The sequence below is a fragment of the Falco punctatus genome (genome assembly GCF_963210335.1).
Source record: "Falco punctatus genome assembly, chromosome: 1".
NCBI lineage: Eukaryota > Metazoa > Chordata > Aves > Falconiformes > Falconidae > Falco > Falco punctatus.
In genome coordinates this window covers 103,888,658-103,915,021 of record NC_137580.1, presented here as the reverse complement: position 1 = coordinate 103,915,021, position 26,364 = coordinate 103,888,658, and the positions used below count along the sequence as shown (strand labels likewise).

The 26,364-nt window shown below is 44.9% G+C and overlaps 1 protein-coding gene across 6 annotated transcripts in view; it reads left to right on the top strand.

Moving 5' to 3' along the window:
* Positions 1 to 26,364, top strand: part of CLIP2 (CAP-Gly domain containing linker protein 2) — a 96,977-nt gene that overhangs the window by 41,207 nt on the left and 29,406 nt on the right. For all 6 annotated transcript variants that reach the window (XR_013923660.1, XM_080364955.1, XM_080364954.1 and 3 more), the window contains 2 exons: positions 13,900 to 14,438; positions 24,897 to 25,021. Coding sequence is in view for 5 of the 6 variants with exons in the window: in XM_080364955.1 (XP_080221081.1) it covers positions 13,900 to 14,438; positions 24,897 to 25,021 (664 nt within the window). In the remaining variant the exon portion in view is untranslated. The remainder of the gene's footprint in view (positions 1 to 13,899; positions 14,439 to 24,896; positions 25,022 to 26,364) is intronic.

Below are 26,364 nucleotides of genomic sequence, written 5' to 3'. Positions count from 1 at the left end.
AGCAGATTATTTGTCAGTTGGTCGTAAGAGCTACAGTATCCACATACACACAGACAGTCATCTGTTTGAGAAATTATCAGATACCTAAAGAAAACAAGAGTGTGTTTTCAAGGGCTGAACAGAAAAAACTGCTAATGAGAGTCGCTGGTTTAAGATTGATGTGCAGTGCAAATGGGGGAGCGGGGCTGGGAGGGCAACGTGGTGGTGGATGGTCAGTGCAGCTGAGGTGTGGGAACTGCAGCAAGCACCGGAGAAGCTTTGCTGAGTGATTGTTAGAAGCTGAGTGTGTGTGTTCATTGTTACTGTGGGGTGAGTGAAAGGCCCTGCACGTAGGTCACATCACTCCATACAAATCTACTTGGTTGTGGAGAGTGATGCTCTTGTGAGATGCTGCGTATTTGCTTCTAATCCTCACTGCATATCCAGAAGCCAAATGCTTTCTGGCATGGTTGTGGACCAACCATTTGACTGTTTGCATAGGGCTTGTATTCAGCTCACAAGTCCCTTTCATGAGCCGCTCTATCTGCCATCCTGCAGTCTGAAATATGTTTTGTACTGGAGTTTCTAGGCAGGGGTTGGAGGTGCTGGTTCCCCTCTTGAAAAGGGAAAGGACCTTTGGCAGTGTTCCTCTCCCCAGAAGTCGTTTGATGCATTCCAGGCAATATAAAAGGGCATTGAATCAATCTTGATTTAATCAGCTTTACAGGTGACATCTAGAGACAAATGAGAGTCTGATTTTAATTGTCTTAATCATTAGATGCTTTTAGAAGGATTTGATACAGTTAATCCTTAATATTCAGTGCACTCATTGTAGAACGAGACGTGAGCACACGCTGGAGGCATATGGAGGTCAGACGCCCTCCTGCTCTCTGTCTGTAGCTCCTTGCAGAACAGCAGGGAAAGAAAATCTGCTTCCCACAGATGTTCAGCTAATGGTGGTTTGGATATAATGAACCAAATCCTATTCAGCTGGGCTGGTGTAAGCCTGCAGTAACATTGGTATGTTTGTGGTTACACCCATTGGAGTAAGGGTGCAGCTTCGGGGCAGAATCTGCTCCCGCATGTTCTACTGCGAACAACTGAACTAATCCTACAAGAGCAGATTAATCATTAGAGGCCTGAGCCAATATTCATTGAAATCAAAGGAAAGATTCCCTTTGGCATAGATGTATTTGGGATGAGAATCCATAGGATTACAGTGGCATCAGGCTCTTGCTACATAGTACTGGGAATTGGTGGGATCTAACCATCACACACTGACCCTGCATGTGAGCATCCTTCTTGCAAGCAGTTAAATAGGTGAATTGGTCTCCACAAAAGCCTTAAAATATTTAGAATATGGAAAACTTCCTCTCTTTTGGGTTCAGTGGGATATTTGCTTATTTTTTTAATAAAGGTGCTAGAAAGTAATGTCCCCTTAAAGAAATTGATTTTTATGCGATAGTGAGGTCTGTAAGAAAACTCCACATATTGCAATACTCACTATAAAATAATAAGAGTTGTCAAAATTGGACTTAAGCAACCCCATTCAGAACACAGTTGATGGTCTCTCTACTACCAAATGTGATCATTTTGGCAATGTTTTTTTCCAGCACAGTAAATAGGTCTCCTGTGTGCTACGTCTGGGTCATCGATGGCCTGGAGGATGCAGCAGAGTGCTTTATTCGCATGGTTTTGTTTACAGAATTCTTTGTGAGAAAGGAAATATTTGTGCCTGGGGATTTTAAATGGTTGCAGAGGAAGGCAGCGATGAACTTTGCCATAAGTACCTCTTAAAAACCAAATCTACATCAAGAATTCAGGAATTAGGTGATCTAGCACACTGCCAGTGCTCTGATTTTCAGGGCAGTGTTACTCAGGAGTTAACTGCTGCTACAGGAGTGTTTCCAAGCTGCTTTATGAATTCCTACCAAGCACGAGCTGTAAGTCCTTCTCACTTTCTGTAACTATAAGCCTGCTATGCACATGTGAAACCTCTCTGTTTAGACACTTTGAATGCTTTACCACCACCTGCAAAGCCTGGGGCTGTGAGGTAGGTCGTCATTATCGGTGGTTTATACACAAGACAATTAGGTCTTGCTCCATGTCATCCTGTGTGTCAAGAGGTGAAAGTGGAACAGTTATCCTGGCCAGCAGGTTTTTCTGGCCTTTTGCCCTCCTGGTTCTGGCACCAGGAGCAGCAGCTTCCCTCTGACGCTGCTTCCCGTAGTCCTTTTCATTGACAAAAGTGCTGTCTCTGTAAACACTAGTGCGTTTGTAATTTGGCTGAGGGTACGCAGTCATTGAACATATAGGGCAAGTGTCTCAGTCCTGTGCTTGGGTTGTGCTTGTCTTATTTCACACTTGAACCTGTACAGTTGCTTAAGATTAGCATCCCTGAGGATGACAGGAGCCTTATGTATTGCTGTATAATTTATTTCACGTAATTGCTTATTGCAGATTATTGTATCTGGGAGGTATTTGCTCAAAAAAACCTGCCAGAATTTAGAAGTCTGCCAGAATGAAGACTTTGCACAAACAATTTCAGATAAGGATGGTATGATGTTGAGAAAATCCTGACCTGTAAAAAGGAGGTGGGAACATCATCCTGACTGACTGACTGCTGTCCTGGCCAGATGTGCTCAGAGGAGAAAAACATAAAAATGATCATCTAACAAAGTTTTGATGAAGTGGCATGAGAGAGGGATAGTTCACATGTGAGTCTTTCAAACCAGTGAGATGTGCTGGGACTGGGAGCGTACTGTGTGTTCAAGGGTAGTCAGGGTGCCTGGTGGGACCATGTGCTGAGATTTTTGTACAACTCAACTAGTCATCTCCCACAGCTTTGTCCATGATTTCTCGCTTCACATTATGGATTTCACCACCACCATCGCTTCTCACTTCGCCCACCATCACCCTGGAAGGGTATAATGTATCATTTCTGGTGATCACTGAGACTAAGAGCTGTTGGGTTTGAGATGCCTGCTGTGGGTTTCTATGTTCATATCGTAGTTTACATGTTTTTTTAGGGTCAGGTCTGGATCATGATCATGGTTTTTCCTCAAAAAACAAAACAAACAAAAAAAACTTCAGACATCCACTGCAAATAAGTGATTTGGATTTTCTGCAAATAGTGTCTGTTCATGTACAGCTCATGGCCTTTTCAATTGGATACTTAACTTTTTAAGCCAGATATTTGGAATAAAGTAGATGACTCAGTGTTAATCTGCTCTCAAATATCCTTTTTATTAGATTAGGTAAAACTAAAACAGCCCAACAAACTGCATTCTGCATAGTGTGGATCTGTGTACAATCAGTCTACTGTATGACCTTCGCAGGAGATGTGTAGCCTGTGTGATCTGCGCATGGATGTATGGCTGAACAAATAAATGGCTGATGAATTAATGAATCACAGCTGTGTTTCAGCACAGTGCAGCCCTAGGGTTGGGCACAAGTTTGGCAATTAAGAGATGTTGGTCTTTACCTCTCCTACAATTCCCCTGGGATCTTGGGGATGCTGCTTATGGCCCCCAAAGTGTCCCTCTTTCAGGCAAGTCGGATGGATGATTTGTAGGGGTGGTATAATTGTATTGATGTCATGTTTATATGACAAGGGAGAAAACATACAAACAAGACAGAAAGCATGATGCTTGCCTTTCTGCTGATACCATCCCAGCAGTTCAATTAACAGTGGCTTAACTCTGCTGTCTTCCAGGATGGCTGGTTACACTGAAAACAAGCCTCTCAGCATGCTGATAAGGAGCTAACCAAGCGTCCTTCTTTGTTATTACATGTCCAGTGTTAAATTTTTGTACTTTTTTTCCTTGAGAACAGAACATGAGAAAGTGCCTTTCACAGCTGCAGGCTGGGAGCTTTTGCAAAGAGCAATCACTCTGAAGATTAGCCCAACTCCTGCCAGAGGGAAGCAGAGCAAATTAATATTGGAAACTTGGATAAAAACTTGTGCTTGTACCTAGGAAATGTTTTTGAGGTTCAGCAGGCAGAAATAAGAAGTTGTTGTCAATAAGAGGAAAAGCTAGGGAGGATCTTACTGATGTGGTTTATTGCTACATATCTAGCTCTTCACACAGGGAAGACCTCTGGGTGCCAGCAGAGCACTCACTGCCTGAGCTTGCACCTTCTAGCTGCACCCCTGGCTTCAATTAAAGGATGCTTTAAGCTTGAGCTGTGGACACATAGGCCTCCAAAGTGCTGCTGGTCGCAAGCTGACGGTGCAGCAGGAGCACAGGTATGAGTGGCATGGCTCCTCAGCTGTCATGGCAAAATGTGGTGCTACAGTAGAGCTAATCTGGTTTGAATGGGGTAACCAGATCATCTGGGTGCTGGAAGGATGTCAGAGAGGTTTATAATGCTGCTTACGTAGCTGGAGTAAGTACTATGCCCAAAGGCAGTCTATGCCAAAGTCAGAGTCGAACTAGGTGCTCTCCTGGTCATTTAACCTTTCTTTCCCCTGGATTGTTGGAGGTACGGCTACTCTGCTTGTGCATGGCTGCTTAGGTTACCTCCCATGAGTAAACATGCTGAGTTATGCACACACAGCAACTTCTGCATCACGTTCCCTGTACAGGCTGTTGTTCTTGGAGCTGCTGACCCACTGGTCTGGCTCCAGTCTGATCATAAAGTAATAATTACTCTTTTGATAGACCAAGCCAGGCTATTTCTTGGTAACTTCTCTTCTACGTTTTATTGGTAGTGAGCTAATTCAATCATTTCTGAGTGAATAAGTCAATGGCCTTTCTGTGTGCACCTGCTTGAGCAATGTGCTGCTTGGCTGCTCATCTCTTTCAGTTAGTGCCGTAGCTGGTTAGGAATGGCACCAGAGTCCATCTGAGTGGGTTTTATGTGAGAATGATGCCTGATCAAAAATCCTACACTTAAAAAGGCTATGAAACTTCAAAACCCTGCTGCTTGAGTGCCTTTCTGATGGAGAGAGAAAGCACTATGCTTTGCTTGGCTGCTCTTTACAATGTTTGGTACTTAAGATAAATTTCTCCAGTTCAGAAGGTGTCCTGAGACTGCTTCTCTCTCTGTGCTAGTGCCAGTGCTCTGCCTGGGAAATCATTTATAAATGTCTCATTAAAGACCTGTGTCTGCCTCCTTTTCTTTCTTTTTGTCATCGGATCAGCTCACTGAGAGCAGCTGTCTTCACTTCCGTAATAGCAGCCTCGAAACCAACGCTTGTGCCTTACAAATTCCCACAACCTCAGAAACTGCGGACAACTGTGCATGTATGTATGTGTCGGGGTTTGCAGACATGGTGGGTTTAGACTGAGCTCATTCCCAAGCTTTTTTGTGGTGCTTTGAAAATAAAAGAATCTAAGAAGTTAGCTTTGTGCTAGGTTTATAAAGAAGCTGAACATATGGTGTGACTACAGCTCTGCAACTGGAGAGCCAGAGATTTTGTGAGTGCGTGCTGGTGATTCCAGGGAAGGCTGTGTTACGTGGTACATCGCTTGGGCTGCTGGAAGGAAGGAAGCTCACCATCGAGGCAGGAGCCTTCCCAGTAAGTCTGTTTTCCCCAGCTGGCATTCTGGCTCTCGGGGCTGTCTGGGCTACCCCAGGCTGCTTTCTAATGCTCCTTTCTGTCCTTAAGTCTTCCAGCAGTTGCAATGGTCTAGGCAAGGCAACCCAGTTCGGATGTGGGGCTTGGGGGGAAAGGACATACTGAATCTTTACAGCTAAAGGCTTGTTTACATGGAAAATTATTTCCTCTAGTTAGCATAAGCTATGGTGAATCAAGTGAATATAATACTTCCAAGTGGTTGAAGTGATTTTATTATTTATTTACGGAAGAATTAAGCCTGTATTATTCTGTAACATACCAGATATTACATTAGCATGGTCCTAGTTTTTCAAATGTGTCTGTGGCTTATTTCTAGAGGCAGGGGGTAGCACAAGCTGGGGAGGAAGGCATATGGGTGCTCTGTTCTTTTTGTTGCACTCAAAACATGCTTAAAATTGTGAGGTTTATATTTTCATTATTTTCTGGGAAAACAGGGCGTTGCCTCAGAGGTGGGATAGATGGGCCCTGTGTTCAGGCTGGAAAATGCTGAATAGGGTGTTGAAACATGAATGTTGGAAGAATATACTGACGGTGTTAAAAATAATAACTATGTAAAAATTAAGACTGTAATCTTGAGATTAATAGGTCCACCATATGCTGCAAGTTGATTATTGCTCAGTGAAAGAAACTTTGTGCATTTTCTACTAGTCACTTCCCTCTCTAGTGCCCTGTGCTGCCAAAACCTATCTGCTTTGCATATTTTGTTGAATGCCATTATTTGAAAAACTTGAAATCCTCACACAATAACAAACATAACTTTGCTGTTTGTTTCTTTTAAGAATTGTAGTGGATCTGATCTAGTGTAGCAGGCAAACCCCAGGGTCCTCCATCCCTCCCGTCTCCAGCGGGCACCAAGAATGCATGTCTCGCCTGTGGCAGAGCAGATTTCGTACCAGTCAGCCTCCTGAATGAGACCTTTATAAGAAGGCCTTTGTTCTGTATGTCTGTTTGAGGTTCAGTGCCCTTCCCAGCTGCCCTTGTGAAGACAAATATCTGCCTCAATGGGCATCTCCTTGCAGTCAGTGCAAAGCAACTTTGCATTGGTCCTCATTCGATTTTGCTTGCTCATTCATTCTTGTTCACTTTCTTATTGTCCTCTTTTCCTTCCTCCTCATCGCAAGTTTCTTTCTAGGTATGTCTCCTCTCTTTAAAGGAGCTGGAGCCAGTGTTGCTGAAGTTGCAATGGATTGTAATATCCACGCCAGAGGGGTTATTCCAGGGAACAGCAGGGGCAATAGATTTCCAGGGTGGCAGATGCAGAGCTTGTCTCCATGCCAGATCACAGCCCCAACTTTTCAGCTTTGAACTTGCAGAGCTTTCAGTCGTTGTTTCCAAGTCAGCCATAAATCTCTTGGGCTGCTTCCTCCCACAATGTGCTGCCAGGCATTTGGCTATTGCCTGCAAAGCATTGCTTTCTCTTGCAGTCACCTCTTCCCTCTCTATTTCTGCCTTATCCTGCAGCTTGGAAGGGCTGTGATAAATCTTGCGGGAAACAGCTGCTTCATTGCTGTGCTCGATGATTTGAATTTGGGTATGGCAGAGTGGGCTGGCTTTCACTTGATTGCCAACAACGTCATGTTTATGTAATCCAAGCTGCTTTGAGAAGCTCCAGTCACTGTGTAGGAACCTCGAAATTACATGTGGTGAAGCCTCACCACCACCGAGTGCTGTGAAGGCAGCAGGCAGCCAGCCCTTCTCCCGTGGGAGGCCCTGTCAGCCTGCATGGCTGCTGCTGACACTGCCAAGCGAAGCCCTGTCTCCCTGCCTGTGTAGGTGGCAGCTTCTGGGGATGCAGCAGGTTGTACCTCCTTGGCTCTTGTCTGGTAGACCAGCTATTGTAGTCAATAGGGACTGAGGCTTGAATCTTTGACAACAGATGCTCTGGACTGGCCTTCTTCATTCCCTTCTCTGTAGGGGAAGCTCTGATCAGCTTTGCTCTCCATCGGTTAGTAAATTTATCTAGTGGTGTGCTTGGGGGTGAAGTGGTATTGCAGACCTCAAGAAGCTTACAGTAACTGCTGTGTAAAAGCAATGGGTAGAATACACAGAGCCAGGAGCTTCTGGGTACTTGGTTGTAAAGACAACGCACTGCTATTCTACAGCTCCAGTTTGTAGTGGAGGGCGGTGGCCAGCTGAATGGGAAAATACTATCCACCACAAACGTTTAGTGCCCTGAGTACAGGCTGCAGCTTGAACAGGGGCAGTGTCTGACATCCCAACTGAGACCACATCCCCACGTCATCACCTCAGCATTGAAACAAGCAGTGAGCCAGGCTGCTGCAATGCCTCTTAGGCTCTCACCTAATTCTTGTGGCAGAAAAACATATGTTATTCCTTTTAGCTGGCATGCAGCAGAGTTTTACGGCTGGCAAAAATGTCTTGGCTTCAAGTGGGCATTGTAGGTCCCCGGGTCATGGGACTGTCCTGAAGCCCTGCCCAGGCTGAGAGGGAGCAGAGCTGGTACCAGAGTTTTTTTGACTAGTTAGTTTGGTCGCAGGGCTGCACGTTGAGAGATGCTCATGAACTGCAAGGCATGCTGCTGTGTCACAGGTTAGTGACCTCTGTAGCATGGGCCAGTGAGGTGAAGATGTCGTGTCTTCAGGTCTTGTGACAGTGATGCTTCTGCCAGGCTGGTACAGTTTTTCTTGCTGGGTAGTGAATGAAAAGCTTATTGATCGATGTAGAGAGAACGCAGCCTGGGAGTGGACAGGCAATTCTGTGCAGCATGTCAGGCTGTCTTGTGATGTGGTGGGATTTGAGGGTAAAATCCTCTGAAAAAATTAAAATGGAGAAGGAAAAAGACCTCTGCTACTGGCATTGTAAAGCTCTTCTGTAAATGCCATGTGTGTTCTTGTTTCTCCCTCCCTTCCTGCCGAAGATGCTACTCTGGTATATATCTTCCCACCCGCCTCCCATCCCCTTTTTTTTCCTTCTTCTTTTTTTCTTTCTTTTAAATCTAATGTACCTCCATTTTATCAATTAACTGCCTGTCTCCTGATTCCCATGGCAACACAACAGGCTGTTGCGTTTCTGATTCCTTTGGCAGTTGTGGTGCCTGGCATGTGTCTCAGGAGCCATAAGATTACAAAGGAGTTCTGCGGGGAGTAGGAAATACATGTGCAACACTCACTATGCACCACTTCTCATGCTGAACTATTTTTCTCTTCCTCTTCCTCCTCCCCTTTAGAAATAAGTTTCCTTTCCCCTTTGTTTCAATTGCCTGGTGATAAGAAGTGAGCAACTGAAATACTGTGGCAGGTCAAAAGATGTGGAGGGAGTGAGGGGATGCATGGTTTCACTGGATGTGGATGGCAGTTAGCCTAACGCTGTGGTTGAGTATCTCATCATGGATGCTGCAAAGAAGGGTATTCCTGCAGATGCTGCGGAGCGAGTGCTCTGTTCCTCTTGCTTCGACTTTCAGACTCTACTTGAAGGGCGGTTTCTTGCTCTTGTACTGAACAAAGCTCTTCACACACACACACACACCCCCGGCCTTCCTACAGCAGACGTTTCCAAGAGCTGGAGTCCGTCCCTTGTTTGCGGAAGTCCTTGTGCTTCCAGGGATTTTTAGACACATGGCTTTCATTGACACCATAACAAGAGCCATGTGAGCAGGCTGAAGCTTTAGTTAAAACCTTTAACCTCTCCAGCTCTTGGCTGATAGGAATTTGTTTGGCTCCTGAAGAACTGGTGCACTGTCAGCATCGGGTACCCTGTCACTGTGGGCCCCTAAAACCGGTGGTATGAGTTTGCAAAAAGGGCCCTAAACACCGGGTCTGCTGTGGGGGTTATTAATGCATCATACGTGGGCTTTATGCTAAAGGGAAAATAGAGATTTAGAGTTGGATAAGATGTGCATTTAGCAGATGTTGAGTATGACTGATTTATAAGTTGTTGTTCAGTCCTGAAGGCTGTGACCTACAGGAAGGCCATTTAAACCAAGAAGAATGAGCTGGCTAATGAACACAATAGACTTGTAAAGTTGGAAAGCCCAAGTGGAAGAGATCCTGCTTACTGCTTGTTGTGTCTTAGAGCCTGGTCCCAGTGAGAGGGAGGGAGGGAGGAGCTGCTGTCACAGTCCTGTCTAGCGAGCAAGGTTTGTGTTGGACAGAGCAGCAGAGGGAGATCCTCCTGGACCAAGGAGGAAAGAGCTTTTTCCCTGTTGCTGGCTTCCAGGTGAGCTGCTGCATTAGATGCTTAAACGTGACATTCAGAGGGTTCCTGTGGCTTCTCAATTGGTGTCAACAGGTAACGGTAGGGCTGGAGTAGAAAGTAGTGATTTTGTGTTTTGCTGCATTTGTTTCTCTTGTGTAGCTGTTCTCAACTTCGCACCTGAGATCTGTACCCTTGCTTTGTTGTTAGTGAGTTTCTTGGAACTTGTGGGTGTTTAACTGGGGAGTCTGACTAGAACAAGATTTTTCTTCACCAGAAACAGCAACTCCAAGCGACAGAGGCATAGACCAGCTTTTTAGGTGCCTGGAGCCTGAAGGCTCAGGAATCCTGGGCTTTTGGTGTGCTTTCCCCCAGGCTGTTAACAGCTGCTTGGAGAGTGGGTAACTCCAGATGTCAGGTCTTAGAGAGCAGTGCCTTTGGCTGGTGTCAGTTTGGGGCTATCCTAAGATACTCATGGTATTGAAGACAAGTTGCTCATCGCTGCCTTTTGCCTTCTGAAGGCTGGTGAGTAGATACTTATCTGGGAGGATCAGAGCTTAGTCTACTCAGACTACTTTGGATGTTGTCTGGCCATCTAGTTAATGGATCCAAGAGTCCTGAAGCCAAGAAGAATGAGTTTAGCTTGATCGTAGTGACTCTTGGCTTCCCTGAAAACCTAGTGCGCAAAAGCGTGTTAGCTGCACTGTAGGAAAATTGGTGGCTTAGTTGTTATTTTATATGTGGGTAATAAAGGTCATGTAAAATACCAAGTTTCTACAACATGGCCATAATGAAGATGGTAAGCCCTCTGGTGGTTCCTCACTTAAATCCTATCTTTTTGAATAATTCATCTTGTGCTAAAGAATAATAGTGCTTCTGACTGTGCTGCTCTGCTCGGGAGCCTGTAATTAGATTGTTTCCCTGAGATGTTATAATTACTGTAGTTTGGCAGCACTGCCTGTCAGACAGATACCTAAAATGAGCGGAGTGTATTAAGTCCTACTAAAATTTTAGATTTTTTGGGAGTACAGTGTTGCACCAGGAGTCCAATGAACTGTTTTTTTTTTTCTGGTCCAAGTCAGTTTTTGAAGGTGTTTGCTCTTGCAGTGAAATACAGTGAGTCTAGATGAGTTTTTAAATCCTGCTGTGTTGTTTGTTCAGCCTTGGGCGGCCTTCCTGCCTTTCTTTGCTTGAGCCTCACTGCTGAAGGGTTTGCTTATCCTAGCCACATTGCAGAAGTGTTGGTGAGAGCAAATGTAACCTGTATCTTGATTGTTAACTACCAGCCATCATAAAGCCTTCTAATGTGCTGAAACTCAGGCTCCAGTAGGACTAGAAAAGCAGCTTTGATCTTTTGTGAATACAGATGCAGACCCCACCCCCCCCCCCCCCATTTCTGTGCTTATAGTTCCCTGGAGTGTTGAATTCGGCTGTTCTACTTGGCATGTTGCATACGTGTGTTGCAAACATGTCAGCAGCATGAGATCTGTGTGTTACGACACTCTGCCGAGCATGAAACCAGGATGTAAGTTGTGTTTCTAATTTAATTTATTCTCATGAAAGGAGAGATACATATCACAGATGTTGTTGGTGATGGACCTCTGTAGCCATCTCTGGTTATTAAATGGAAAGCCTTTAAAATATAACTTGCTGGTTCCTAATCTGGCTATTTTACTATTTTGTGCTAATAAGCATGGTGGTCTTATCTTCTGCTTATGGTTGTTTTAATGGTTCACATGGATGGAGCTCTGTTTCCTTCCCACCCCTTTTTATTTAAAGTCTTTTGTAAAGATCAAAAGCTCTAAGCATCCTTATAGTCTTTGGGTTTCAGTTTTTTAAGGTGAAACTGGTTCTTGGATGTAGTGCCATCCCTCTAATGGATCGTTTTGATGTACTGTCTTTTACAAGATTGAGAATAACACAAGCTTGAATGTCAGACATTTTGCCAGAAAAAAAAACAAACCCAAAAGTTAATGAAGAACATGTGAGGCTGAAGAAACTTTCAGAGCAGGGCCCAAAGGCTGAGAGAAGGTTTCTGCCAGGGAGCTGGCTGAGCTCTGCTGGGAGCACTGTGGTCTTGCTTGCCACTGACCTTTTCGGGTGGGAACGGTATTTATGCTACTGCTCTTCCTGTGCCCATCATGGGATTGGCCTCTTGAATGTGCCCTGTGTTGTGCTGTGCATGCTCTGTTTGGCTAATTTTCTCAAGAGTTGTTCCAGCTCCAGCCCACCAAGCCTAGTGAGCAGGTGGGAGGCAATTCTGCTCATAAGAGGTTTGCATGATCGTGCCTTAACTGCTGCTTTCTCCTTGTTCAGACCAGGCAGACATTCTGTGGACTTCCAGGAGCCACAAACTAACTGGTGCAATTGTGCCATAGAGCTTTGTCAAGAGTGTTGACTCTGGAGTCCAATGAGTACCAAAGTGTCAGTATTAATCCCTGTTAACACAACTGGTTTAGCAGAAACTGTTCGGTTCTTTATGCTAGCGCTGACGCACTGATGCTCTTTTCTTTCCCCTGACATTACACCTTTAGCAAAGCTTTGAAGTGACTTGGTTTGAGAGCTTTTACGTTCTTCAGGCATTCTAGGAGCTGAGCCTGATCTGTCAGGCCCATTACTTCTGAAAGAGCTGTAGAAATGGTTCAGACTGAGCCATAGTGATGGCTGAGGCTGAACAAGTTTCACAGTTCATTTCAGATAAGCACTCAAGTTGGGCTTGCCTGTGCAGCTGATTAGGCTTTCTGTCAGCCTCCTCTGGTGGCAAATAAAAATTTCTTCCTGCGTGTGCTTTATGCTTTTCTGCTTGGTGGCACTCAGAATTTCAGCTTAAAGCCTGGCAGAAGGGTCCGAGTAGCTTTTGTTGAGTGCAGGATGTGTGGGACAGTGTCATGCACGCCTGCCGTACGCCAGCTGTGGGAGAGAAGCACACTGGGGACCCCAGTGCTACCGAGAGCTGAGGATGACTGAAGGTTCACGGTATATGACTTGCTGGACCTTATTTTGCAAGCTTATTTCCTCAGTCTCTTGTATGGTTTCTTTTAGTGCTTTGCTTAACCTCCCCCTTTAACCTTCCAAGAGTTTTAATGAAGTCCATATGTCCTTGTCTTTTCATTCCCCTGGGCCTAGGCTGAAAGCCCAAAGTTTGTGATAGGTGTTTGATGCTTGGGTCAGCAAGAGTGGGGTCAGTGCTATCTCATTTGCTTGTCTTTGTTCCCCTTCAGACACCAGTCACGTATTTAAGGGCCTCCTTGTGTGTTACGGAGAGTTTGGCTGATCAAGGGTGTGCTGGAGAGTGTGAGCAGGACTGAATCTCCAGCATCACCTGCAGTTTTTGGTCTCCCAGTACAGCAAAGCATCGTTGGAGGTCTGGCTTGGGCTTGCTGGACTGGAAGAAGTGTCCCTTATTGCAGATTTTATCGAGTTCAGCGCACAGCGTGTCAGCCCTGGGAAGGCTGTGCATGCAAGGGTTTGTAGATGCTTCCTGTTTATAGATGTGCTGTTTATATTGAACATACTCCAGGTGTCTGCTCACTGTTGGGCTCTGCTCCAGCAAAGGGCATAGCAGCAGCTGGGAAAATTTGAGTAATTTGCAAAGGCAGCTGCGTGGTCCCACAGGAGCTATTAGTGCCCTTGGTGGGACTCTCAATGCTTGGACTGTTTGCCTGGATCCAAACACACAGAGTTCTCACAGTGTCAGGTACTAAGACTTCAGTGCCTCGCTAATTATATTTTTTTATTTTTTGGGGGGGGTGAAAGCATGATTTTTGGCATCTTTCTTCAAAGCAGCAGTTCGTTGGTCTCCTTTTGACCCGTAAGCACTTACCACCACTCCTGTCCTTTTGAGCTTACACTAGTGCTGCCATGCAAAATACCCTTTGGTGCTGTGACGGGGCTGGGGGTAAGTGGGCATTGTAAAGGGGGATGAAGACGTGGGGTCGATTCTTTGTTTTGTGCGAGACCTGCAGAAACTGGGCAGCAGATGGAGATTTCTGTGCAGATTGCTTTCCTGCTGAGGAAGATATGTAAGTAATGGGGTCACTGAGGTTTTAACCTTCACTCAGTGTAAACCTGCAACCGAAGTCATTGTCCCAGATGTTTCCTTTTTGTAAATGCCCTTTCCTGGTGTTTTGGCTGCCTTTTAGGATTTCTCCTCATACCAAAACCTTTTTTCCCTTGATTCACAGGCTCACCTTTACACAAGCAGGGTACCACCTCCACCGCCAGCGCCGAGAAGTCGGGTTCAAAGGTTGCCGAGGTGGGCGATGATTTCCTGGGAGACTTTGTGGTGGGCGAACGTGTCTGGGTAAATGGAGTGAAGCCAGGTGTGATCCAGTATCTTGGGGAGACGCAATTTGCTCCGGGCCAGTGGGCAGGGGTTGTTCTGGATGACCCGGTGGGTAAGAATGACGGCTCTGTCGGTGGAGTACGTTACTTTGAATGCCAGCCACTGCAGGGGATTTTTACGCGACCGTCCAAGCTGACGCGGCAGCCGGTGGCCGAGGGCTCGGGGAGCGACGCCCCCTCCGTGGACTCCCTGACGGCTCAGAACTTGTCACTGCACTCGGGGACAGCCACGCCACCTCTCTCCACTCGTGTCATCCCCCTGCGGGAGAGCGTCCTGAACAGCGCCATGAAGACAGGCAACGAGTCTGGATCTAACCTCTCGGACAGTGGGTCTGTGAAAAAAGGGGAGAAGGACTTACGGCTTGGAGATCGTGTGCTGGTGAGTTGATCGTGGGGTCCCCCTAGAAAGGCAAAGGAGGAGAATTTGTCCCCTAGCTAAGTGTCCCTGATCAGGTTCAGGACAAGACAAAAGGAGGACAGAGTTGGTGGTGAGGTATGGGATAGTGTGGTCTTGGAGGGAGGATGCCTGGACCAAGCAGGCCTTGACCTTCTGCATTCACTGTTATTTGGGATGCTGTGTCTTCTGGACATCTCTCTCTCTCGCAGTAATGCAAGAGAACATATTCCAGAGCATTTCTTACATTGGACAAATCCTGAGCAGGAGAATGAGGTCAGAGAGACTACTCAAACATGACAGGGACATAGAAGAAAAATAATTTATTCTTATATTCTAATCCAGTGATGCTCTCCATAATGGTGTGTAGTGGGGCTTTTGAGGAATTTGCAACAGCGTGTCTTGTGTGTGGTTGTATGTACTCTGCAAGTATTTGCAAGAATCTCTCGTAGGTGGTCACTGCCATTTTGGTGCTTCATTTTTTTAGATGTTGGATATGACACTAACTCTTTTCCTGTACAGAAAGGAACTTGCAGTTATTTCTATAAAAGGGCAGGACTTGAGGAGAGGTTACTGTACTTGATGGATGGGTTCTCCACATCTGATTTCTGTTGTTTTCCTTATGTAGAATAGAGTACCCAATGACTTCAAGCCAAAATGCCACACTTGCACTAAGAATGGCTTACTGAAAGTTTGCCATCAAGCTTGTCCCTGTTTGTGTCCTAGCAAAGAAGTAGTGCTTTCAGTGGAAGTGGTGGAGGAAAAGAAAGATACCAAAGCACAGAGAGAGGACAAACTGAGTTTTGTTCTGCAGTTCTGTAAAAAAAGTTTAGTTTTGTTTAGTGTGTATGATATGTGCTGTGATATCAAATATTGGAAGAGCCAAGCATTTAAGTATAGATCTGTTGTGACTGTATCCCCAGTAACGTTCCTGGATCTAGAAAATGAAGATGTCTGTGACCAACAGGTTGCAAAGGGTTAGGCTTTGTGCATCCTGGGCAGTCTGGCTCCCATTTAAAGTTAGCTACGTAGCGTTTCCTTTTTGGGGCACCTGGTTCCAATACCAACAGTGGTAGGAGAGAAGTGTAGACAGACTTGCCATCTGTTTAATAATAGGGGTTTGGTAGAACTTGGCTCCACAGCTGATGTGAATCAGGAGTGTGTGCAGGGGAGTGTCAGAGGCAGTCTCAAAGGTCCTTTGTGGCCTCAGAGAGTGAGTTTTTCTGCTGGAGGTAGCAGCAACCTTAGGCAGGCTGCAGCTCAAGCTGATGGAGTCGATTCCTTTGCTCTCTGCAGCCCCACAAGGACCCTGGGTAGCCGGGCCACGTTAGAGCTGCTCAGAGGATTTCAGGATCTGTTGTGTCCAAATGTCAGGCATATCTGGCATTATGAATACACTTTCAAAGCTAGCAATGCACTTGCACACCAAAACACTGTCGGGTTGTTTGATAGTTTTCATTTTATTAAATAAAATATAAACAGTTTAAAGTTGGTTCATTTTTGGAGGAGGAAAAGTGAAGATGGGTTCTGCTTGTGCCCACTGGATGTGACGCTTAGTAAACTTAGTGTGAGCACGTGGGCTTGTAGACCTACCTGTAGAGGTGAGAAAGTTTTATATTCTCAAATTTTCTCCAAAATGTGCACTGCATTCTGTATCACAGCATGAGCTGGCAGCTGCTCAAGGGTTTGTTGCTGGTCTGTCATCTTCCTGACTTCACCAGAGTCTGCCTCTTCTTCCCTCCCCATCCCTACTGCCAGCAAAGCTGCTGCTGTCCCTGCCGGTCCCAGGGGCAGGGGTGAGCAAGGCAAAGGTGGCAGACATTCTCTGTTTACACCTGTGCTAATGTTGGTCTTTTAAAGCAGCTACACATGGGGAGAAGTGAACCTGAGGAATCTGTCCCCCTTTGATTAGTTTGTTTGTTTGCTGTCGTTTTCTCATTTACCTGTTGCAGGGAATGGGAAGAGTGCTCAGGTGAGAACTTCCCATTTTAGGAACAGCAACTGTAGAAAGTAAACTGCAAAATATAAAATCTAGGGTAAACTTGGCTCTGTTCTTTCTGAACCAGCCAGGCAATGGAATAGCGTTCTCCAGACTTAATTGTTTAAACCCTCTCTCCCAACTGTACGCTCACCGAGGCAGGGTCTGTCCACTTAATGCTCTGTGTACCTTGGTGGGGCCCATGCAGATTGAGATTTCAGCATACCCATGCAACACAAACTGTTAGCATCTTACCCTTTGGCTTCTATTGAGTTGTTTTTGGGGAGGTTGGTTGTGGTTTTAGATTTTTTTTGTTTGTTTGCTTGCTTTTACTAAAGGTCTGTCCTTAGGAGACATCCCTCTCTGCTTGCTGATTTATCCACCCCAGATGTTTTAAGATAAAATCTGTGCTGTGATTTGTTAATGTAATAAATAGCTCCAAAAGAGTGAATCTGGAATGAGCTCAGCATCTCACTGGCTCTAGCAGGAATACTCAGCTTACAGAAACATCGGGAATTGTTTGCATGATGTAGTAGAGGTCCAGGAAAAGAACAGATAATGACAAGAAGAAATAATTTGCTGTTATGGTTCAGTAACATGTGCTTGGCTTGGCAGATGGCTTTTTTAGTAATGGAGATATCAGCTAATCATGTTTGGTGTTTGAATACAAGAACAACAATTCTAGGTTTACCTGAGCTGCCTCAAATTCCCTGAGTAAATCTTTGCTCTTGTCCTCTATGGATTGCTACAGTTTTAGTTGTCTTTATTAGTCTCTTGGTCCGTGCTTTTCTGAAAGATTATCTTTTTATTTGAGAATGGCTTTTAGGCAGATGGGATCCACCGAAAGCTTTTCAAGTGAGGGAGGATGTGTTTTCTGTAATTGCTCAGTGGATGGAGGACAAGGTTGCAGGGATCCCTTCCAGGTCTGTAAGACCAATGCCTTGCTGCTCTGCATTCTGGTCATTTCCTGCTAGCGGTTTTCTTTAACTTCATTAAAGTCCATTATAGCTTGAAGACATTTTTGCTTTTCAATGACTTTGTTCTGAGACCTTTTCTGACTCTCCAGCAGTTGCAAAAAGTGACTTTTAGCTTTCCATTAGAAGCTTTCCATTAGAAGAATTAGATAATATTTGCCTTTGGCATTTTCTAACTCAGACTTTTTCCCAGAGATGCAAAAATTACATTAAAGAGATGAAAAAGCCACCCTAATATTGTAGAACTTGTCTCTTGAAGTCTGGCAAATAAGTGTGGAACAATTAACCTTTGCTTTAGTAAGAATGGAGCTTCCCAAAGTATGATAATTGATGGAGTGCTGCTGTTAATGTGAGGCTGGCTTGCTGCCTTTTTCCAGGGAAAGAATGGATGGAAACAGCAATGGAGTGGCTGAATATTTTCTGCTTGGAGGAGTAATCTCTGCTGTGTTTTTTTGCCTGAGAAAATGTATTTTACATGCTTTGGTGGGAGACTTTCTCAGCAGCTGAACTCATTCCACCCTAGATATGGTTGCTTTCTTTAGAAGGATGGGAAGGAGGCAGCAGTTTTCTCTATGTCGGTCTAAATGAAAAATAATTATATATATTAAAAAAAGCCAAACAAAAATTCCTCTTAATAAAGGTATTCTTCCCTTAACCATCTTTCTGTCTCCTAACTGGGATTGCAGGATTCTGCTCTTCAGTACTGAAATGTAGTGATAAACAAGACTATTTAATGGCCAGGTTACATCCCAGTGGCTGGCTGACTGTTGCTGTGGGGTGTTGCTGCAGATACTCTTCAGATGGGTTCTAGCTTTGTGATTTTGCCAGAAGTTTTGAGTGGAAAAAGCAGAATAGATGCTAGAACAGCAGAAGCAGCACTAGCAGGGAGATACCGATGGAGCAGCACCTCGGCTGACGGGCAGGCAGGACTGCCGCGGCAGGCTGTCTAGGCTGGTGGAAATGGATTCTGGGCTCCTCCCAAGTGTGTGATTTTAATCATTTTCTCATCTGTATGCTGCAAAGTGTTTTTGCCTGTGGTGTTGCAACCTCTGGCTCCTGACAAATAACAGAATATTCTCATGAATAAACTAATCGTGTCCTTGTCTTTAGCATCCCCCCTGCACACCCCTGCCCCAACCCTACTCTGCCAGCCTGAAGCTGCAGAAAGCCTTTAACCACCCGAGTGAAAAATAATTTCCATTAGAATCTCCCCAGTGAGGAGAACTGCAGCCTAAACCCTCCTCCTTGGGCAGAGAGATCTACTTGCTCTGTCGCTGCCAGCTCACTTTGAGTGCCTGAGATGTGGAAGCGTTGTTGCTGCGTGTGAGGTGTTAGGAAGAAAGGATTCATGCTCTTTATTTTCCTGGTTAAACATCAGAGCTCTCCCAGCTTGCAGGGGTCTTCAAGGTGCAGCAATGCTTCTGCATAGGCTTTACAGACAATCACGAGACCTACTTCTTTATTGCAAACCAGGCAGTAAAGAAAGAAGGATCCTGTTTTGTAGTTCTACCAAGGCAGTATTTTCAGGGAAGGTGCTTTTAGTATTTCATTGTCTGCTTTAAGCTCAGTTCATCAGGAGACCAGCGGTTGTGTCATGACTGGAGAGCACAGCAGCAGAGTGGAGCCCAAGAGCTTGTACAGGAGCATGGGAATGATGGACTTCCATCCCTATGGAGGTTTGTGACTGGCAGTGGGAAGTGCAGTCTTGCAGCTGATTTCAGGATTCAAGAGCCAGGAAAACTTTCAGGTCTCCGAGTCCAAGCTCTTTCCTTGCCATGTAAGATTGTTGCCCTTCTGTGGTGTTAAATACAGCCTAACTGCTGTTGTCACAGGAGCAAGTGTTCCTGTCACTGCAGTGAAACTAAGAGGAAATAAATAGCCCGAAGCAATCACTCTGCCCTGCTGCCACATTAACCCTTTGAGGCTTTTTGTGCACGCACACACCCTCCTAACCATTCATTTGGGCTGATGCATTGGACAGTTGTTGTCTTCTGTGTGTAATATCTGTCATTAAATAGGAGTTGTAAGTGGCCTGTGGTGGAGCAAACTGTATTATTAACGTGGGCGGACTTTGTATCAGAGACAGCCTCAGGAGGGGATGCTGTAATTCTAGGTTTTCCTCTTACACCACATCCCTAGGACATTATTTTCTCACTGGTGCCTGAAATATAAATGTGCACAAATGTCTTACATCAGCAGTGCTGTTAGACTCGTCCTTGTGCAATGCTGACTTGTGCTGTGGGGATGGGAAGGCACAAAGATAAGTGGTTGGGTTAAAAGAAACTATAAAAATTCCTGTAACTTCACATAGGGAGGACTGTCCTGTAATTCCTGCCTGTCTCTTTCTCCCCTCACCATACAAACCAGTTCTGGCATTCAAAGATGACATGGTGACTATCTGCTCAGATGAAACTGCTGATGGTTAGATGCCACCTGAAATAAGTTGTATTTACAGACAAACCTGACCACAAGCCAGATCTCTACCTTACCACCAGCTTGCTGAACGCTGTCCCTGGCTGTCAGCCCCAGTAAGCGATGGCACAGATTTCCCATAGGTATACACATTTACCCCCTTGTACTTACAGATTATTTTTTCATGCCATCTTTGATGGCTGGACCCACACCCCCATGCTGCTGCAAAAAGCACCCTCTATAAATCAAGTCTTGTACAATGATCTTCTGCCATCGGGGCTTGGAAGAGCTAAGTTATCTGTGGTGGGAAGACACAGTCTTTCATTTTGGGTGGAAATAGGTTCTTTTTCCGGGTGGATGAGTGTAGAGGGGAAAAACCCCTTTCACCAAAGGAAAGGGTGGCTGCTTCAGTTTACGTGCTGGATGCAGCCTGCAGTCACAGCTCGAATTGGAGCAAGCAGCGCTTGTCTGATAAAGGTGAGCTCCAACTTCTTGTTAGTACCATCCAGTAACAGTGTAGAGTAAGCTTATGTGCTGAACATTAAAAGCAGTTGAAAGTCCTCAGAGTAAAGAAAGTGTCCCATGTCTGCCCTTTCCCCACCGTCCCCTTCCTCTCTCTTCCTACAGGCGAGCGGTAGGAGAGTTTCACGACTGCACCAGGACACAGCAATGAGGCACGGGAGCCCTGCAAAGGAGGCATGTCAGTGTGCTGTACTTGGGCATTTATTGTTCCCAACTCCATCCTCTGCTCAGCAGCACTGTCTTGTGGAAATGCTTTGGAAAGCAGCTAAGAAAATAAATTTACATGGGTAAATTATAGTTTTAAGCAGGCAGCACACCATCATCTCTGTGGTTTCTGCCTGGGGATATGCTCAAGCAGGCATCTACAGCTATTGCTGGGCCCTGAACCATGCATGACATGGTGAGGTACAGTCCTTGTTGGCCTGAATGACATGTATAATTTTTTCTTTTCTCCCTGAGCAGTATTGGAATGTATTGCAAGCATTGCATTGCCCACAGCCCTGGGTTGAGGACAGCTGTTAAGATGTTCTTGCTGAAAGCAAGAAACTGCTGTGGGGTGAACAGGGAGGACATAAGGGGAAAAGAGCAAACATAGGCTGGAGGGAGCCTGACTTGGAGCAGCCAGATTGAGATACGGCCTGGTGCTAATTTGGTAAATTGTTTAAATGATACATTAGCAGCTCTGTTGAAGACAGTGTCTGGAAGGATTAGCATCATTGTCTTTTCAGCCCTGGGATACTGGTCTGAATCCAATTTTTTCATTTTGATGAGAAAACCATAGTAAAACATGATGTCAGGGATGATACAGTTAGCAGGGAAGGCATGTGGATGTCTGTCTTTGAGTGCATGTTGCTCTTCTGACTCACCAGTTAGGATGCAGACTGGTTAAGTATTCCTGGCGTCGTTTTGTTGTGAAGGTCAAGCCCAAGACTGTCTCTTGAAACTATTGGAGATCTTTCACTGAGGAAAAGCCAGGTCAGAAAGATGGCATTTAGTCAAAGGCATGAAAAAGTCATCAGAGCTGAGGCAAAGAACTTCAGTCTGGAGCTGAACTTTCCAAGAGATCAAAGGTGCATGGCTTTGAGGCTGCTTGAATCCAGCTGGAGATGATGGACCACCATGAACTTGTTTGAAGTTAATTACAAGTGTGTTTACCTGAAGTAGAGAAACTTGGAACATTGATGCTGGTCAAAATACCCTCCAAACCAAAAAATCCTGTATCACTATGTCAATATTGTTTCAATTGTTTGGAGCTTCAAGAAAGAGCTGGTTTTAGCGGAGTTTTATATTGTCTTTCAAAAATAATTATAACTAAAACCAGTAACACTTTGGTAAAGTCCTATTCTCTTGGACATGAATAGTTTTGGTAAGGTAACTGTTAAAGGCTCTCAGAAAAGCTTTGGGAGTTTTGTTCCCTTTTGAATGAAACTTGACAGCTATAAAAGCTCTGGCATGTCTGAACCGCTGGGGTGTAGCTGAGCTTGCAGCTGTAGCTCTGTGCTGTCTTGTGCTTTAGCAAAGAGACAGGTTGCCCTGTCCAGTTTGCCTCTGCTTAACTCCAGACCCTTGGCAAATTGAAGGTGTGGTTGTGGCTGTGATAAACGCACCAGGCTGAGAGGTGCAGGCAAAGTTTTCCATACAGAAACTTGTGGCTAAGGGTGGTACTGGTGCTGCTGGCAGGCTGAGATGTTCATGGGAGCGCAGCGCTCTGGTCTCTAGCATGATAGTGGCAGTTGTGTTAGTGCAGTAAGGGAGCCAGCCATGCTCAGCTCTTCCATCCCTGGGTTGTGGAGCATGGTATGAAAGCTAGGCATGGGTGGAAGGGCTGGCTGTGACCTACCATGAGTTAAGCTTCACAGTTGCTAACCTCCCTGGTTTTCACAATCTGCCTTTTATCCTCCTTCCAAGGTGATACCTCTGATTTATTGAAGGGTCTGATAAAAACAAATGCTTCTCTTTTGATGAGGCTGTTTTGTGGCACTGATATGACCCACCAGCTGGCTTTTTCCAAAACGCATTATTTATTTTAGCAGCATTAGCAGATTATCAGGGCTGAATAAATCTGCATGTCTGAGTCGGATGAATTTTCTAGGCTCTCCATCCATAAGAGTTCCTGCATGCCTGCCAAGAGATGGGAAGCTCAACAAGAGGGTCAAGCGCTGGCATGTGAGTGTGACAGCCTGATACTGGCTTCTGACTGTACTGCCAGCCCTGTCAGGATGTGGGGAGTCTCGGCTGTCGGGCAGCAGATGTGTCCATTCTGGCTTGAGGGAGAAGATAATGCTGGATGGCAAGGGTGTGTTTTGTAGAAAAGATGGCAGAATAATTAATACTTGAAAGAGAAAATAAAATACATTGCTTTGGAAGCAGGGAATCACGTTGCCATTTGGGGCAGCATTAGATCTGATCTGCACTTAGCATCTTCTCTGATGTACGGCTTCTGGGTAGGAACGTGACCTGCTGCCTCACTGCACCGTTTTGGTATTGGCATCATTATGTAACGTGTGTATGAAGTCAATAGGGCTAGTTATTTTCTCTCCTGTTTGGAAACAGCTTTCTCAAAATCAGTAATATCTATGGGGATGTAATTGATCAGCCCTATTTGTGTGGATGCAGGCACATGGCCCTCTAGTAGGTGCCCCAGAGTAGCATGGTGAGCCTCACTGATGGAGGGAGGGCATTGAGTGTTTAAGGTGTTTTCATGAGGCTTTGTGGAGTCAGGATCGTGCGGCTTGGTAAAGGAAACGTGGCTCAGTATCTGTAACTAAAACCCAATAAAAATAAAACTGAGGGAGCTTACTAGCAATGGTAAGTTCCTATAAATGACATTAAGATGAATTACACCTATATTGAGTTCAACTTGCTGCTAAAGAAATGTATTAGCATAACATTAAATCTTTACGTTAATATTAAGAAGCTAAGTCTGTATAAACTCAAATAAATCAAAAAGAGGACTGCTGTTTGACTGTGAGTGACAGGTAAAGAATTCTAATGTAACTGTTCACATCTGTGACTTGCCAAGTACCTAATACTGAAATGGAATCATTTTTCTACTCCTGAATGCAGTGTAGGACCAGAAAACTTTCTTGTGATACTTTTCCTGCTGGCAAATGTTTTCCTCCTTCATGTAGCAAAGAGAACAACATCAACAAAGGTTTTTTCCATAAGCAGCACTTTGAATCCCTAGTGAGAGAAATTACAGAAGACTAACTCAAGCTGTGTGCTGCAGCGCAGCCTCCTAGGACTTCAGGTAGGACCCAGACTGCAGAGCTGTGTTCTCTGGTCCATTCAGGTAGATATTTTAGGCTGGGAAAACTCTTTCTCCTTTGCATAAGCAGTTTTCAGAATTTTTAGGCATTCGGAGCTGGTAAATCTGTAACATCCTGGAATATGGAAAACTGGAGATTTCTTCATTCAACTTTTACTGTTTTCTGTAGGAGAATATTACTGTGTTGATACCCGTTTATGTAAAATTTAATATTAAGAAAATAACTAACTACAGGTCATTCAAGATAAAGCTGCAAATATAATTTTAAACTTACTTTTTAAGCATATTCCTTGAACCTAGATTTTAGTAGAGATAGGCTAAAACCAGTTTAAACTGTATGCTGATTTACTTGAAGTACGAACCTTGAGAACCATGCTCCTACTTTTCCATCTTTCTTTTCTCAGCACAAGTATCTAAGTAGGAGCCTCTAGTGCAAAGGCTGAGGCAGCTGCTGCTTGGTGAAATGTGCTCTCATAGCAGTGATCAAAACACAACTTCATACATTCCTGACTTATGCTCTCCCAGAGTCTGCTCAGCACACTGAAAACTTTTAAGTGTACATACGGGAGCAAAGGGTGCAATTTATTCTTTCTTCTCCATCAGGGGAAAACTCAGTGCTAGGGGAAGCCATGCGGAGAGATGAGACTGTTTCCCATGCAGCATGTTAGCGCTGCGAATTGATGTAGGATGTGTAGGTAAAAGCAGAGGGTTTTTTTCCTCTACAAAACACCTCTATTTTGAGAGGTTTGCTGGGAAGGCTGTTCGCTATGCCCTAGCAAACCCTGCATGTGAACAAGCTGAAGAGTGACGAGTGCCTTCCTGGCTCAGCTTGCCCCTTTGGTGTCCTGTCCCTGTATTGCTCAGAACTGCCAGCTGAAGGAGCATAGGGCTGAAACCCAGTTAGTGCAGATCTTGGTTCTTTACAGAAGGCAGGTATATAAGCGCTTGGAGGGCTTAAACTCCTTCATAGCCTCACAAGTAACTTTGTGCGATTAGTTGACGCCTTGAAATACTTTTTCATTATATTTGTTCTGACAAATACATCTTCTAGGCAGGCAGCTCCAAAAGTGTGAGCTTGTCAACCTGCTTGTAGTTATTGGAGAGAGATCTTTAGTGCTAGGAGAACTTAATATGAAAACTTTCTGTTCTGGTTTCATTAGTTCTGAAGCAGAAAATACTGCTGTCTTTCCCCCCGCCCCCTCCTCTCTCCATAACTGTCCCAGCTTCAGTCCCCTCGTGGCAGTGCCAGTGCTGCCATCTCTAACCCTCGGTATTTTATCTCCCAACAGGTTGGTGGGACAAAGACAGGAGTTGTGCGCTACGTGGGAGAGACGGATTTTGCCAAAGGAGAGTGGTGTGGTGTGGAGCTGGATGAACCCCTAGGGAAGAATGATGGAGCAGTTGCTGGTACAAGGTACTGTGCGCTCTCAAACCCTGCCTGGGGCACGTAGGGTCCTACACACCTCCGAGGGTGGCTGGGGCCACGTGCCATTTGGACCTGGGAGGAAGAGTTAGGGCTGTGTTTGGCTGGGTGTTGCGTGTTGGGAGGAAGAGTCCAGTTTTGAGTCTTGTAGGCTTTTAGACTTTGCAGGAAGATCAATAGAAACTTCATCACTGAAGCATTTTAAAGCAGGATCAGATAATGTCTGTGAAGAAGCAACCTGAGTAACTTCAGGAAACAGGAGAGAGTAGGGAGAGAAGGGAGCTTTCAGTGGGATTTAGATTTTGCTAGAAATTGATTCTGTGATTATATTCTCTGCTTTTTACCACACATTCCATTCATAAAATTTCTTCTTGCACTATATCTGTATTTCACCCTCTCAGAACTATGGAAGACAAAGATTTGACTCTCTTTACCACCACCCCCTGCCCCCAGCTTAATGTTATTTGTTTTGTTCTTTCTGGGGACAGATTTCCAGAGATCTGAAACAACAATTGGTGGTCATTGTCTGTCCTTGTACTAATTCTGTAGTGTGACAGCAGCCTGCTGATTGATCTTATCACCTCTGATTCCATAGACACCTCCACCATTTTCTTTTTAAAAAAAAACAACCCTCCCCCAAAAAAACGAGTTAAAAAAAAAACAAACAAGCCCTTGTTTGTATCTATAAAGCTAGGCAGGGACATGTCGCAGGCTTGCTGGGAAGCTGTTTCTGTTCACATGGAAGTTAAGTAAGGGAATGGCCGCCAGCCTCAGATCTTGAGCTTGGGGATGTTCAAATCTGAGTTACACAGCAGCACTTTGACCCTGCTTCACATACAGGCAGAATGGATTCCTTGTCCTTCACAAGGTCCTTTAGTGGGAAGTACTGTTGATTTCTTGGAGCTTCTTAAGGGAATCTTGCATTAGAGGCAAGATTTAACTTTGAAACTGAGAACCTGAGAGTTCCTCCCTTTGCTAGATCTCGGGTTCTGAAATAAAAGGTTCTTGTATTGGGTCAGCCTTGTTTTTTTCCAGCAGCCATGTGTTTTCATTTAAAATAAGAGAAATGCTGCCTTGTTCAATGTCAGGACAAGAAAGCAGTAAATGATTGGCAGCAGATGGCTGAATTCCAGCCTATTCTCAAAAGTAAAGAACTGCGGTGGTAGAGAATAAGTCATGGAGTGAATCCAAGTCCCTGCTCTCTTTATCATGCACTACATATTATCTCTTCAAGCTTAATCTTTAGGGTGCTCAGAAATTATTATGTGTGTCTGTGCACGTGGAAGGTATGGAAGGCAGATGTGAGTGTAAGGGTGCTCTCTCTGCCTCTCATC